The 16,700-nt window shown below is 38.5% G+C and overlaps 1 protein-coding gene across 1 annotated transcript in view; it reads left to right on the top strand.

The window, feature by feature from the left end:
- The window catches only part of LOC134745882 (neutral ceramidase), a 56,842-nt gene extending 49,257 nt beyond the window's left edge, over positions 1–7,585 (top strand). Inside the window, exons 8-14 of the mRNA XM_063679980.1 lie at positions 233–352; positions 1,681–1,884; positions 2,713–2,928; positions 3,280–3,375; positions 3,714–3,881; positions 4,335–4,456; positions 4,919–7,585. Of these exons, the coding sequence (XP_063536050.1) occupies positions 233–352; positions 1,681–1,884; positions 2,713–2,928; positions 3,280–3,375; positions 3,714–3,881; positions 4,335–4,456; positions 4,919–5,096 (1,104 nt within the window). The 3' untranslated portion in view covers positions 5,097–7,585. The remainder of the gene's footprint in view (positions 1–232; positions 353–1,680; positions 1,885–2,712; positions 2,929–3,279; positions 3,376–3,713; positions 3,882–4,334; positions 4,457–4,918) is intronic.
- Positions 7,586–16,700: the final 9,115 nt, after the last annotated feature.

Here is a 16,700-nt window from a genome sequence, read left to right as displayed (position 1 = left end):
CGGGACGAGCCTTTCAGCCTTCTTACATATGTTGTTCTGGTAAGCTTATTAGTTGTACATTTAAAACAATGTGAACAATCTCTTGTACATCTGTGGCACGACGGCGTCGTGCCAATTGTGACTGGAAAACAAAGCTTTGTGCCAATTTTTTTTACATAACTTTTCCATATTTTGTTTCATTTACAGTGCAGTGGTTATAAATATATTCATAATTCAATTATTGCAATTACAGAAAGTGCTGAAACAACCAGGAGAAGACCTGACGGGTCCAGTCGGCATCGTACATCAGTACGTGGATATGCCCAACCAGACCGCGAAACCATATGATCCTGTTACAGAAACCTTTAACGCCGTAAGTATTAGGTACAATCAGACTCTACAGTCAGGCTAAATCCTGACGAGCCTACTCGGCATGGGATACTAGTTCGTGGAAATTCCATGTCTTGAATCCATAAGATTTCCTAAAAAACCTAAGTCTTATTTAAATATGGATCAAAATGATTCGAATTAAATAAATAATTGTATTGAATTGAATAGAATTAAAACAAGAATGCCGCATGACATGAATACTACAAAATTTTGCCCGGTGATTTTTTGGAGTCTATCCAGTGAATTACAGTGTCCACATATATTGTTTCAAAACGAGTTTCTTTGTTTGACATAATTATTGAAAGGGGTCCCTTTGTTTGACATAATTATTGAAAGTCATAATGTAATGATTGACATATTATCATTAGTCATAATTCTGAAATCGTTAACCTTTCAGGATTTTCCTCGGGTTATCCTATAGATAGATTAGGTTAGGTTTGTTTTATGGCAATCCTGAAAGTTACGTGTTTCTGAGAAAAACCAAATTATGACTAATGATAATATGACAATCATTACATTATGACTTTCAATAATTATGTCAAACAATAGAGATCCTTATTGAAAGTCATAATGTAATGATTGTCACATTATCATTAGTCATAATTATGAAACCGTTAACTTTCAAGACTTTCCTCACGTTATTCTATAGATAGATTAGGTTAGGTTTGTTTTATGGCAATCCTTAATAGTTACGCGTTTCTGAAAAAAACCAAATTATGACTAACGAAAATGTGGACAAACAAAACATTATGACATAACTTTATGGGAAACAATAGAGACCCGTTTTAAAATGGGGCATTGAACTTACAATTTTTCCTTTAAATGATTGAGTTGGTTAATGAAAATAAGAACCTACTTATTTTCATTAACCAACTCAATCACCTAGATTTAGATTAATTACATCACACGTTTAGGGGGGGAGGGGATCAAAAAAGTGTGACATGTTGTGACAAGGGGGAGGGGGGTCACAAACTATGCGACGTCACTTTAACTTATTTAAATTATTTTATTCGCTATACAGTTAAATATAAGTAACAAGTGTTTGGAACGATAATCGTTTTTAGGGTTCCGTACCCAAAGGGTAAAAACGGGACCCTATTACTAAGACTCCGCTGTCCGTCTGTCTGTCTGTCTGTCAAAAAACCTCACTGAGTAAAGCGAACCAGGAAATGAAGCAGAAATAACTTACTTAAGTAAGTATATTGCCAGCCTAGGCTACCAATGAGTTATAAGTGTTATAATAACAATAAAATAAGTATAATATTGAAATATCCTCAGCTGACTTCAAATCTATAATGAACCTCTTTATAGAGTGCAACGGTATCCGGGTGTCTCCCGGCCATGGGTTACAGCTTCGCGGCGGGCACGACGGACGGGCCGGGCGCCTTCGACTTCAAGCAAGGCACCACCACCAGCAACCCGCTGTGGAACGCCGTGCGGGACTTCATCGCGGAGCCCACGGACGAAGACGTTAAGTGTCAGGCGCCGAAGCCCATCCTGCTGGCTACGGGACGGGTGAGTTCATGTCTTATGTGCAGCCTGCCTAAATAAAACTTGGGAAATAAGTACATATATATTTGTTGTTAGTTTCGTGGCACAATCGGAGTAATCGGACCGAGTACCTTCGACTTTCTCAAAATTTACATTAAACGAGCCATTGTGTTGAAACGAATAAACAAAGCATAGGGTGACTGCTATAGTAATACAAATACATACTTTATGATTTGTTAGGAGTGGCCAATTACTATGTAGTGGCCAAAAACTATACAGGTTGGAAAAAAATAATGGGCCATGGAGGGAAAGCGCCTTAAAACCTTAAGTAAGTAAGGAAACATTCTTTTATTTTTTTAAAGAAACAAAACTGCATTCAGATTTTTAATTTTTATTGTTGAATTTAGCTTGTCTAAAAATATTCTTGAATACTCGATATCTTAAATATTATCGAATAGTATGTAGAATAAAAAAACAAGTGTTTATTTTATGGAATTTTTAGTTGGTTCGATTCCCGGGCGAGGGAAGCGAATTTAAAAAAAATCTTTGAATGCAGTTTTGTTTCTTTTTAATAATAAAAGAATGTTTCCTTTAAGTAAAATGAGCTAACTTAAGGTTTTAAGGCATGCACTTTCCAGGGCCCATATTTTTTTCCACACTGTATATATACCTAGCAGTCACCCTATACTGTTGTTGGTATTTCCACATTTTCTACGTTCATTTCAGTTGAGCACCCTGATACATCCTGACCCAAAAGAGCAACATTCTCTCAACTTAGCCTTGATCCCGGTTAAAACTTCTAGCTGAGACCGCGATGAAACATTATTAATAGCTAAAACGTTCAAATTTCAGGCAAAATTCCCCTACGAGTGGCAACCCAAAATAGTGTCGTGTAGTGTTGCTCGCATCGGCGGCTTGTTCCTGGCCGCCGTGCCGGGCGAGTTCACCACCATGTCGGGGCGGCGCCTGCGGCGAGTCGTGCAGCGGGTCGCGGGCGGGGGGAGGGTGGTGTTGGCTGGCCTGTCAAATATCTACTCGGATTATATTGCCACGCCTGAGGAGTATCAGGTACGTTTGTACGGATACGGTCTTCAAGTATTTGAAATTGTTACTTTTCCTCTATGACACTGAACATCATAAAATCGGATTTCCAGCTGCGACAAGTTTTAAAAGGTTGAAAGGTTGAGGTTGTTAACTGGCCAATTTAACCTCAAGGTACTCGGAGAACTTATATTGCCACCATGTGCCAAACCCGAAAAGTATTAGGTATTTATTTATCTTTGATATATTGAGATTGAAAATCAAGTAAATGCCAGAACATTTTTTTCAGAAAAAAATGTGTAAATGGTACACCATCTGGTAGACCATTTTTGTGGTGCATCATTTTTCGAGACATTTGATATTTTTTTTAATTTACAGGCGCAACGGTATGAAGCCGCTTCAACAATTTTTGGCCCGCATACGCTTGACATCTACCTCAATAAATATGTAGAGCTAACTGAAGCTTTGGTCAAGGTAAGGATTGTGACTGTCTTTTTTAAATTTACTCATAATAAGCTGTACCCAACATAGTCCAAATTAACCCATCGTATGTAAACTTTAAACAATAATCGTCATATCTGGATAACCCATTGTGACTGTGACCCGGACGTTGGTGTAAAGTCAACCCACTTACATGAAATTTGCACTAGCGTGGCGGTGTACCATCCACCGCGTGAAAACATTAATCTTAATTTTGATGTTGTCAATCTTAAAGTGTGGTTTTTGTAATGTCTTAAGTGTAGTTTCTGTTATAATATGTAGTAAACAGTAATTGTTATAGTCAGAATTCAACGTGTTCCGCTTTACTTCAGGGTGTGACACTGGAGCCGGGTCCGCAGCCGCCGGACTTCGGCGACCAGCTCATCACACTCGTCCCGCCCGTGCTGTGGGACGCCGCGCCCTGGGGCAAGGAGTTCGGAGACTGCACAAAACAACCACAGACAGAATACAGCTATGGAGATATTGTCACCGCACTTTTTGTAAGTTGCTATGCGAAAGAATGACTGAGTTGTAACTTGAATAATTGTACACTTGTGCGAATGCTACGGTTGCGAAACAAAAGGCAATACGAAACGCGAAATATAAACGTAATTTGAGATACCTATCTTGAGGATTCGATTCGAACATGCACTGTCATCCCCAGCCCGCGCAGCAATATATAAGTAGTAAACCTTCACTTGTTTTGTACATACTGAAAAGACACAAACGTGTTACTGGTGTAACGCAAGTTTTTTTTATGATTTACTAAATATCTACTTTTGTAGGGTAGACGTCGAGTGATCGTCGTTGTCCCAGTTGATGTCATCTTTACTTGTCAACTTAAATCATTGTCAGAAATAGAGATGACAGCAGGGTGTCATCTATTAGGCATTAGCATGTCGAGCACTAAGACGTTTACCTTTAAACCTATAAAAATATGAAATTGTTATCAGGTATCTGGTCATCCCCGCAACAACATTCGCCACGGAAGCTGGTATGCGACGGTGGAGAGACTCGAGTCTGAAGCAGACGACGCCTGGACGGTAGTTGCCACAGACGCCGATTGGGAGACCAAGTAAGCTAACCGAAAAACATCATCACTATATATAGTCCGGATATCCAAGGCAGAGACCATTACCTGCGCTTTAAACTAGAGCTATCAATGGTTATTTTGTGGGTGGCTGTTGATATTGGACCTAGTTCAATTCGATTCGGCCCTTAGAGCATTTATAGTAACTGATGGAGACGCCTTGTCTGTCATTTTCTGTACAAAACAGTCTACCGATTTTTGCGGGGGAGGGGCACGTCAAATGTAGATATGGCTGTTTGTACGTAACTTACAAATAGCCATGTCAGATATAAAAGTTAGCCCAATTGTGCAAGGTTTCGGCAGAGGGGTAAGCTCTTAAAGGCGACTCCGGTTATTAAATGCTCTAAGATTCGGCCCAATGCAAATAGCGCGTTAAGTACTCCATGGTAAATAAAATCTTATAGAGAAATATTGACCTGCATTTGGTAATGTTTGATTGTATTGCAGATACATCTGGCACCGCAACAACAAGGTGCTGGGCACCAGCCACTCGGAAGTCCTGTGGCACGTCCCCGACGGCACGCCGCCCGGCACTTACCGCCTGCATCACTACGGCAGCTACAAGTACATCCTCGGCGGTATCTACCCCTACCACGGCTTTTCTAACAGCTTCGAAGTCAGATAGCTGCCGGTGCTCAATAGTCGATTTTAAATTCTCATTTTTTTATTATTGTACATCGTACAGTCATTCCCGTGTCTTATGTCGAAATCAAAGAGTTATAAATTGTAGAAGAGAGATTGTAATCTACTAAATGTCTGTATGTTTGACAGCCGACGTAGATGGCGCTATAAGGCTGCATATATTTTGTAGTAAATGTAGTAATTCAACTACCAAACGTCAATTTCTCTGCTAGAGTTATCGCATAATGCACGAACCGTATAGCATCATTTAGATTTGCTGTCAAATTCGAAGCATTGATTTTTTTATTAGACTAGTCACTTTACACACACATACAATTGATACAATCAATGAGTCTTTGGTAGAAATGCAGTCATATAAATAAGTGGCATGGGAGTTATGTGTTTAACTATGACAATTGCTATACAATAAATCAATATGTTAAATACAAGCAAATACCAAAGCAGATGTAAGTCGTAAATTTAATTGTGTTTGTATAGGTAATGCTATACAGGTGTCCTTAATAGCCATTGGACAAACCCTGAAATGCCACGTAAGGTTACTTTTCAGGAATGCTCTAACGTTAATTTTTTTTTATTAGAATAAAAGAAAAAAATAATTTTCAAACAAAAGTTATTTCCAATAATTGAGAACAAAAATAGACATAGTGTATTCATTTAATAATAGGCAGTGCTTTTAACAATTTGTTCGAAAATGTGCGGCAATGATGACATTTGTCAAAAAACACAACAAATATTATAAGTGTCATAAATAAAAAAGATAATCAAAAAGGTCGAAGAAGGTTTCATACTATACTATTTATTACGCTCAGGACTCTCAGGAGCAGCTCAGGAGCTACTAACACATACATTGCTGCTCCAAAGTAAAAAATTGTAATTTGTTAATTTCTTTTTAACCGCTACACCGGTTGTTATGATACTTTGTATACTGGTTCTAAATACCGTAATGCATATGTACATTTCGGCTGTGTCCAATGGCTAGGGACATCCTGTATAAGAATATATCACTTAGGGAAGGGCCAATGTTATCGACCTACCCGGGTAACTAATATATAATTGTTTCTGACATTGAATAATAAAATGGATAGATATATTATACCTAAATATACATTCGTATAACCAAGTATAACCATCCCTGGGGATGGAGTAAGATCTGACATATGTATTTAGGGCTTCTTACCTACCACATGCATATTAAATTCCTCTCTTTTTTAGGGTTCCGTACCCAGAGGGTAAAAACGGTACCCTATTACTAAGACTTCTCTGGCCGTCCGTCTGTCTGTCTGTCACCAGGCTGTATTGTATATCATGAACCGTCATAGCTATACAATTGAAATCTTCACAGATGATGATGTATTTTTGTTGCCGCTATAACAACAAATACTAAAAAGTACGAAACCCTCGGTGGGCGAGTCCGACTCGCACTTTCCGGTTTTTGTTTTTCGTTCGTTCCCGCTAAACGGCATTAATACTAAACCCATCGAAAACTAATCTAATCGAGAATACTTAGAATTAGTTTAATTAACTTAGTTCTTTTAAGTTAAATGTTGTAATTATATGTATTGTATGTGACAACGTATGGATAACATTAAAAAGCTTTACATGAAAAATAATACAATAGAAAATAGACCTACTTTGATAATTTGTATAATACAACATTCAATAGCAATATGGCAATTTGCATACACAATGACCATTTTTAATTGCTTTTATATTGCACAGATTATATAATATGCAATCCTAAATGTCTAAGGTATAATGTCTAATATCTAACATACATAATAACATGTTTTCGCAAAACGAGGGATGTTGTTACAAGTTTAAGATGTGTATATGTATGTGTACCATATTTGTGGCATCGTAGCACCCAAACGCATGACCAGAATTTAGTGCGGTTTGAAACAAATGTCTTGTCTGTCGTGATATTAGAACCGCATATTAGATTATTAACCTTTCATCTGTGGGAGACCCGAATCGGCGTCAGTTTTTGCGGCAATTTTAAATTCAAAATTTGAACTTCAAGGTCACTATTTAAATAGCACATCTATGACAACCCACAGATGAAAGGTTAAGGAGCCCTAAGGGCGTCCGCTAGCTGGCGTGGTTGCACGGAGCGAGTGAGCGGGATTAACGAAAAATAGTATCAGCAACGGTAGCTCGCGCGGACCCATGTAACGGATTTTACCTACAATACAATAGCACCTGCGTGCGTGCGCCCGCTCCGTACACCCGCGCCAGCTAGCGGAACTCCTAACTAGCGGACACCCTAACAAATATCAAAGGTTGATTCCATCCGTCAGAAAAAACTTGCCACTAGTTGATTTGTGTTTTTCTTATACCGTTATGTTTAAAATAATACCTACAGGGTGGAACACCTTCACAGACTTTTCGAAATATTATATGTATATATAATTATATATTATTTAAGTAAGTGTTATTGTGTACCTACATTCAGTCGATCATTAAATTGTGTAAAAAAACGTTCCATTTTTTTCTATTGAAACATGAAACTCTAGACAAATACCTAACATCTGATAAAAGAAAAACAAAATCACAAACCAGTATGCCATAAGGCATAATTTTATGGTCTTCCAGCAGCAGCAGTTCCACTCCATCAAGTTTCGCATTCGCAGAAAATGCAAGAGAAATTATAAAAAAATATATCATAAATCACCATTAATGTGCCTATTAGTTACCTAGGTCTATTATTATTATTATATTTTTTAGGCTAATTGCGAGGTCTACAGCTTACAGAGCCTCTTAGTTTCGTTTATTGAAAGAGCGTTATTTAGCGAAGGTCTCCGTTTCCGATTGTCCGGATGTTCTCCTCGGTCGCATTTCTTAATCGATTTTTGTAAAATTTTGTGAACCGGTTTGGTAGTTAGATAATTTTTTTTTGTCGTTTCCTATTTATTTCAATGTTCAAAATGGTGGAAATTGAGATAAAGGACGTAACGTCAATGGCACTTTGTGAGTTCGCTGTGATAATTACTCAACTAATTAAGATTTATAATTTTTACATTTTTAACCTTATGATGCTTATCGCGAGGTCTACAAAAGCTCACAGAGCGACTAGTTATTTTATTTTTATTTCTTAAAATTCACGAAAATAGCATACAATACAAAAATCTGTATTAAATAAGTAAAAGGTCGATATCTTTCTAGCATCAAACCCGTGCACGTGTATTTTTATTTTTTTATTTAATAAATCTTACAGCTATCCTTACAGTTACCCAATGCGATAGTGTCTATTAACATTAAAAATAATAAATTACTACTATAACTATACTACTACTATAACTAGGTATATACATACTATAACTAAGAATAACACAACACAAACAATGTAACTTTTACAAATTCACTCTCGGAACAGTAAAATACGTCAGTTCGATTGGCAACTTCGTTAAATGTGCGCAGGGCTCTCGTCCACGGGGCCGTGCGCATCAACCCGGTGCGCGCGTGCGGCTCGGCCAGCAGGGGCGGCCTGCGCCTCCGCCACACGTACCGTGGGGGCGCGTAAACACCTATTGACTTTAGTAACTCTGGGTTACTGACCTTTCCACGCACTAACCTAAATATATAAGAGGCTAGTGCCAATTCCCTTCTAACCTCAAGCTGGTTATATCCCACCATTCCGAGCACAAACAGGGTTGGATACATTTGAGGATAGAAGGGGTACACTCCATACAACTTTAGGTACAAGAACCTGATGAATTTATTTTGGATTCGTTCCAACATAAACTTGTATTTCGCCTCATTTGGGCTCCAGACGCAAGAACTGTTCTCCATGTGGCTTCTGACAAGGGCTTCGTACAGTGCGCGTAAAGCTCTTACGTTGGAAAACCCGTGACACTGCCGCAGAACGAATCCCAAGTTCCTATATGCCTTCTTGCAAATAATGGTAATGTGGCGCCTAAAGGAAAGATCTGCGGTAAAATGCATCCCCAAATCTCGCACTTCCGTCAAACGCTCCATCGGCGCCCCTTCTACCACGTATTGATGATGTATCGGGCTGTATTATAGTCGCGCCCACTTCAGACAAGGTTATTGCATCGCGCCGCGCCGCATTGCTTCGCGTTCGCGCGAAGAACGCTCACCTAGGACACTTTCATGCTATCAACGGTTTGTTTCTTCCTCGCTTTGCGTTCGCGGTTAATTCGCTTGGCCGCCGCGTGGGCCGCGGGCCATGGCCCCCTTGGCCCTAGGGTAAATACGCCCCTTGGTACAACTGCTCCCCTTACCATATAAATATACCTATATTTGTATACCTCATATTTATATATATCATTTTTTGCAATTAAAATCGCGGGTAAATACGTTGCCTACCTGCCCCTTATCACAACAAAATCAAAGCCCTTTCAATGATATAACCTGGCTTGACTGCCCATAAACTAAATATTTGATATATCACTTTGGTATCATACAATATCTTATCTAGTCCGAAATCGTGTTATTCCCCTTTGTACAGAGTGTTTCCAAAATCAGAGTAGGTACCTTTAACTTAAAACATATTGAACATTTAAAACACCTGAAACTTTCTCCTTTATAAGTTACTTTAAACCTAGCTATTAAAAGTAACTTTATGTTTTAATATTGTGTGAAACACACCCAAGTAAGTGTCCAGTGGTGTAGAACCTACTTTTCCCCTCACTAGCTCGGAAAGCCGTCTATTATCCTTTAAAACAAGCGGGGAAAAACGCATTTTATCCACTAGTGGGGAAAGTAATTTGACCTTGGATGGAGCGTGTTTAAGTAGCTTGACAGATAACAAAACGTAAAACGCTCATGATAATGGTTCGTTCGATATTAATTATCATTAAATAAATGGTTTGAGAATCTAATAAAAAATACCAAATTTAGCTTTATTTAATAATTTTAAGTCATAAACCTTAAAATTCCATAAGAAACGTTAGATTTTTTGTAATGATGTTAAATATAATTCTGAACGCACAAGTTGAGTTGATGCAATTTCAAAACGCATCGTTGACATTTCATACGTCAGAACAGAAATGTCAACATTGTCAACAAAATTTTTACTGTTCTTCTCACCGTCTCACGTAAAAATCAGAATTTCTAGTGTTTTCTGTTATAATATCGTAAATAAATTAGTGATTCCAGTGATGAAGATGATCTAACGCCTGTGGATGTTGCACTTTCCTCGCTATAGTGAGGGGAAAAGTTTTGTGTTACACACGGGTGCAAATGTATTTTACTTCTCGTGTGTTGAAACACTCGCTACGCTCAGGATTCTATTTTAGAACCACTCGCTTCGCTCGTGGTTCAACTATAGAATCCTTTCGCTTGCTCATGTTTCAATTCCACACTCGCGGGTAAAATACAACTTTGCGCCCTTGTATAACAAATAACTATTTCAGTTTGAATCGCCTCCTGCGTGTGACAACACTGCTCTCTCTCTTCCTAGCCGCCATTCTTAGCGCTCACATCAAAATGTAAGAAATTTTCAATATAAATAATAAATGAGGTAAAAAAGGGAAGTTAAAGGTTTTATCTCATCCATATCAAGTCTCTCCATCCTCCAACATTTACAAATATGTCGTCATTGATTTTGCAGTACGTATGCTAATACGCGTGTTTTTTTATTATATTATCGTACTCGTGCGGTATTGTATGATAATCCGATCGAGTTAAGATTGTATCCAGGCAGTATCACAGACGCAAGACTTTTACTTTCACTGTTTTTTTTACAATTAAAATTTGAATATTAAATTACCGTCACTGGAAGCTTTATAATTGAGAGAGCATATCTGTTTCCGTCGAATTATCACCAGTCTAGTGCTTTATTTGACTCTTGTTTCCGGCAACAGTGGCGACACCTGGCGGACCGCGCCATTTTTACACCAGGTAAAAGATGTCCGGTGAACTGTTTGTCATTGGCATTCAGTTTCCCGTCGAAACAACAAGTCCGCAGCGAGTCAGGCTCACTGACCCTGCGGCCATTACAATTTAAATTTAAAAAAATGAAATGAAATTGTTACGTGTGATTCCTTAAATCAATACGTTATATTAATTAAAGTGAATTTAAGTGTAAAAAGTGACCACGTCACGTAAGTACCTTGATTTCTAATATTAGTAAAATGAATATGTGGTCATATATTTTAACAGTTTTTCTGTTCGGACCACTACCTACATTTTAAATTATTGTGCCGAATAATTAACCAGTTTACTATAGTGTTTTATTTGCAGATCTTTCTATCCGATTATACTTTTTGTGAGAAATTATACAATCGCTTGCATTTTTGACGAACGCTGAGAGTCAAGACGCAAATTTAAATTTGCCGTTCACTTTGATATTGAAACGAAATTAAAGGAACCTTCGGTCCCTAAGACTCCAGTATTTTATTTAAAATGCTTCTTGACGTTCAACGCTTGGGAAGCGCAGCATGGTCTGAGGGTAGATGCTCTGATATACAAAAATTTTACAATCATACTCCAGGTTTCATAGACCTGGAAACAAACGAAGAGGTAAACATGTATGATACTTTACGCCATCTAGCGTATGCTGATAGAATCATATGCAGCTATTACCTACTCCATTTTGAAACAAAAACAGGCGATTCAAGATAGATTTCGTAGTCTTTTATCGTGGGCTAAAAGTATGAAATTTTTCTTATGAATTAAATACTAGTTGATGAGCTCTATTTACAAAAGATTTCCTCTGATCTTCTGCAATTAGTTTGTGGTTACCGCGCCGAAGCTATTGAAATACGCAGAGAGGCCATTACAAGCCAAATTAAAGAGCCACTTGTCAAGGCATTAGTAAACAAAATCCCCCCTTGCACAACTAACATTTTTGATGCTGATTCTTTTACATCACCTCTTGAAAAGGCAGGAGGAGTTTGAAACATGTTTGGCCTCTTAAACATAATGATATTACCAAGGCAAATCAGCCTAACAGCCGCCCCTCGCGGGGGCAAGGCATACAAAAACCTACAATTCCATCGCGTGGAATTCAGTGCAATGCGAGCTCAGGGTACTTTTCCTCGCAAAATACGCATATGCAAACCTGTACCGACGCACCCTCGCGGGGTGTATGTCATTGGCAAAATTGTCAACAACCAAATTACCCTAGGGTCAACCTTCAAAAAAAAAAAAAAAATTAAGGAAATTCCAGTAGAGGTTACAAAGGCAACCAGAAACGGCAGAAACCATGACTCGGAACCGTTTCAAGTAGGCCGGTAGCGCACTTCCTCATACAGTGGAAGAAAATGGGAGCACCAGTATTTCTGGTGCTCCCATTGTCTCATTTGCTATTGCATCAAAGTTAATACGAGGGTATCGCATACCATTCCCTGCATAACCACTTCTGGTGTATCCCAATTTAAAATCAGGCCCCTTTCATCACACTCCTGTGTCAAAAGAAAATTTCTTCAATTGTGCACTAGAATTAATATTTATTTATTTGCATTGCTATTTTAAGAAATGGATAGTGATCAGTGAATGGGTGAGCTTCGCAAGCATATTGCAGTTGGCAATGTCAACACTCTTTGCCAAGATAATAACTGTTTTAAAAACAAACGTTGCCTCAAAAATTGCTTTCCCTGATAACGAGTCAATCCTGTCAGAGGTTAGTGGTGAATTATATAAATAAATAAATATTTGGAGACAATCTTACACAGATTGACCTAGCACCAAACTAAGCAAAGCTTGTACTATAAGTACTAGGCGACGATATATATACATATATAGAAATATACATACTTATATACATAGAAAACACCCATGATTCAGGATTCTCAGGAACAAATATCTGTGTTCATCATACAAATAAATACCCTTGCCGGGATTCGAACCCGGGACCATCGGCTTCATAGGCAGGGTCACTACCCACTGCAGACCGATCGTCAATATATAGTTAATGATGTCAATGATGCTCCGTGCCCAAAATGAAGGCTCAAGGCATTCTGCACTAACCGTCACCAAGCTTCATTTCTCCTCTTTTCCTTTTATCGGACGGATCAGCTCGACCAATTTTCAACATGAAAGCGCTAAACGGTTTATATACTGGTCGAACCGTTTCACCACATAAACATGCATCGGATACGCGACTTCCTCAACCAAATGACGGGGTGTGCAGGTATATGCCATAATAATCATAATATACTTCCACGTACAAGTCTCACGTTTCACGCACGTACGCCAAGTGTATTTTCTATACTGACAAAATTGACAAAAACGTTGTCAATACTGACAAATTGGGTAGCTCAGACCTTGCGGCAACAATGGAATGTCAGAATTGTAGTTTACCTAGACGATTTTCTGATTGTCCATCAAAATGCCATACTACTAGATCATGTCAAAATCTTTATTCGAACCCTCATAAGTATCGATGGTAAGTAAATTTCACCCTGCCAGACCCATCGAACACATCGTTCCTAATACCGCAAAGTGTGTCGAGCGATTAAATTGGTGGGTATAAAGTTGACAGGCGTCAACAACTCTACATCACCCTCCCCACCAATTTTCTAAAACCGATGTCCGGGTCGCAGTTGAACGACCTAGCTCTTTCGGGAGCTTCGGAACCTTCATTGCAATCAGAAAGAAATGTTAGCTATCCTTCATGTTCTTCAAGGTTACGCTCACCTGTTGCATCACAGTTTGATGCCTATACAATGCGACAACAGGACGGCCGTAACCCGTCTAATGAAAGAAGGGGGATCGAAATCGTTAGCCCTGGTAAACATAACCCATCGGACTTTAGATCTTCTAGATCAAAATCAAATACACTTTAGCATACATTATCTACCGGGGAAGTACAATTGTCAAGCCGATCAATTATCGCGTCGTCACCTACCGCCGGAATGGCACTTACTACCGGCTTGCGTGGATACAGTTTTTGCGAAGTGGGAAATACCGGTGGTGGATCTATTCGCCTCGGCAACAGCCCACATGGTACACAATATTATGTATTCCGAGACCTGAAAGACCCTCAAGCGATGTATCACGCATTCAGTATTCCGTGGAACTATCCACTCGCGTGGGTATTCCCACCACCTTTTCTGATGCCCATAGTCCTCGCTCACTTGAACCAATCGACCGGGATATTTCTGGTAATGATGCCTTGCTAGGGAAAAAATGTTCTAGCGGGCAGATCTAAAAGCCCGAGCGCTAGCAAGGCCGCTTACTCTTGAGACACCTGCGGAAGAATCTCAATCTCATCGACACGTCGACAGGGTTACCACCTCCCTAAGTCGAGGAAATGATTCTCGAGGTTTGGAAGTATACTCTGTATAAGTATACTCTCTAGTCATGGAGCTCAGATCAATTATCATTGCTTAACAATTCTTGCAGAAAAATGACTTTAAGAACTTACAAAAAAGCTTGAGCTTGGCAACGTTGGATTTCTTTGGCATGTACAAATATATATATAAACTAGCACAATTTTTATCGGATTTACATCAAATAAATAAATTATCAGTATAATACCATACTTTTACACAAGTCAGTCGTTTCTACATTGTGTAACACTGAAACATCAAGTTGTTTGAGTTCACATGTTCTGATAAAACATATTCTTAAGTCGATTTCCTTAACGTGTCCTAAAACGACTAAACCCCCATTTTGGGATGTTGATTAACTGATAATTCTTTAACAATGCTTTCCAAATAATGCGTCATACTGCCACTTTACTACTTCTTTGCTCTGGTAGGCGCATACATAATTTAACCTTGCTTACGATTCACCATGACAACTGTATAAGATCAGATAAATGTATCATTTTTTGGCCACAGTTTGGCTCAAAAATAGACTAGTAATTACAGGCAGTCAGGTTGGAAACTATTAGCAAATACGATTAATAGTATGCTAAATCTCCCTTTTTTGGATAGAAAGAACCATATCACTTGTAAATGACAGACGTAATGCTGCTAAATAAATCATTTAATTTGTTCATGACAAGTGTCAAGAATCGGCCGCAGCCAGCCTCACACTCAGAGAAAAATCCGGAGACAAGGCTGCAGTTTTACGTTGCGAACGAATTATTGATAAAAACACAAAACTACTTTGGGACATTGACAACCTAGCCTTTGCTAGCGCAGCAACTTTTTTTTTGCGAAACGCAATTATTGCGAAACTAACAATAAAAATGTTGTTAAACTATCAATTTTTCGATGCCTTGTCATAATAGCATAGTTAAAAATGCGAATTTAACATAGTTTGGCTTTGCTCATTGCACAACGTGTGATTTGTGAGTTGTGGTTTTAGCAACTTTGAGGACCTTTGTCAAAATAACAAAAGATAACTCTGCGAAATCTTCACAGTTAAAGTTTGTGCGGTTCGCAATGTTCGCCGACACATTGTTTTTTACTTTGTGACAATAGCAGCTTCAAGAGCCTTTGTCAAAATAACAAAACAGAACTCTGCGGAATCTACACGGCTAAAGTTTGGGGGTTGACAGTGTTCACAACCACATTGATTTATACCTTGTGATGTTAGCAAATTTGAGGACCTTTGTCAAAATAACAAAGAATAACTCTGCGAAATCTTCACAGTAAAGTTTTGTGAGGTTCGCAATGTTGGCCGCCACATTGTTTTTTACTTTGTGACATTACCAATTTCAAGAGCCTTTGTCAATATAACAAAATAGAACTCTGCGGAATCTACACGGCTAAAGTTTGGGGGTTGACAGTGTTCACAACCACATTGATTTAAACCTTGTAATGTTAGCAACTTTGAGGACCCTTGTCAAAATAACAAAGAATAACTCTGTGAAATCTTCACAGTTAAGTTTTGTGCGGTTCGCAATGTTGGCCGCGACATTGTTTTTTACTTTGTGACATTAGCAACTTCAAGAGCCTTTGCCAAAATAACAAAATAGAACTCTGCTGAATCTACACGGCTAAAGTTTGGGGGTTGACAGTGTTCACAACCACATTGATTTAAACCTTGTAATGTTAGCAACTTTGAGGACCTTTGTCAAAATAACAAAGAATAACTCTGCGAAATTTTCACAGTTAAGTTTTGTGCTATTCGCAATGTTGGCCGCCACATTGTTTTTTACTTTGTGACATTGCCAATTTTAAGCGCCTTTGTCAAAATAACAAAATAGAACTCTGCGGAATCTACACGGATAAAGTTTGAGGGTTGACAGTGTTCACAACCACATTGATTTAAACCTTGTAATGTTAGCAACTTTGAGGACCCTTGTCAAAATAACAAAGAATAACTCTGTGAAATCTTCACAGTTAAGTTTTGTGCGGTTCGCAATGTTGGCCGCGACATTGTTTTTTACTTTGAGACATTAGCAACTTCAAGAGCCTTTGCCAAAATAACAAAATAGAACTCTGCTGAATCTACACGGCTAAAGTTTGGGGGTTGACAGTGTTCACAACCACATTGATTTAAACCTTGTAATGTTAGCAACTTTGAGGACCTTTGTCAAAATAACAAAGAATAACTCTGCGAAATTTTCACAGTTAAGTTTTGTGCGGTTCGCAATGTTGGCCGCCACATTGTTTTTTACTTTGTGACATTACCAATTTTAAGCGCCTTTGTCAAAATAACAAAATAGAACTCTGCGGAATCTACACGGATAAAGTTTGAGGGTTGACAGTGTTCACAACCACATTGA

Source organism: Cydia strobilella, chromosome 1 (assembly GCF_947568885.1).
Source record: "Cydia strobilella chromosome 1, ilCydStro3.1, whole genome shotgun sequence".
NCBI lineage: Eukaryota > Metazoa > Arthropoda > Insecta > Lepidoptera > Tortricidae > Cydia > Cydia strobilella.
This window is presented reverse-complemented; position numbering and strand designations above follow the sequence as displayed.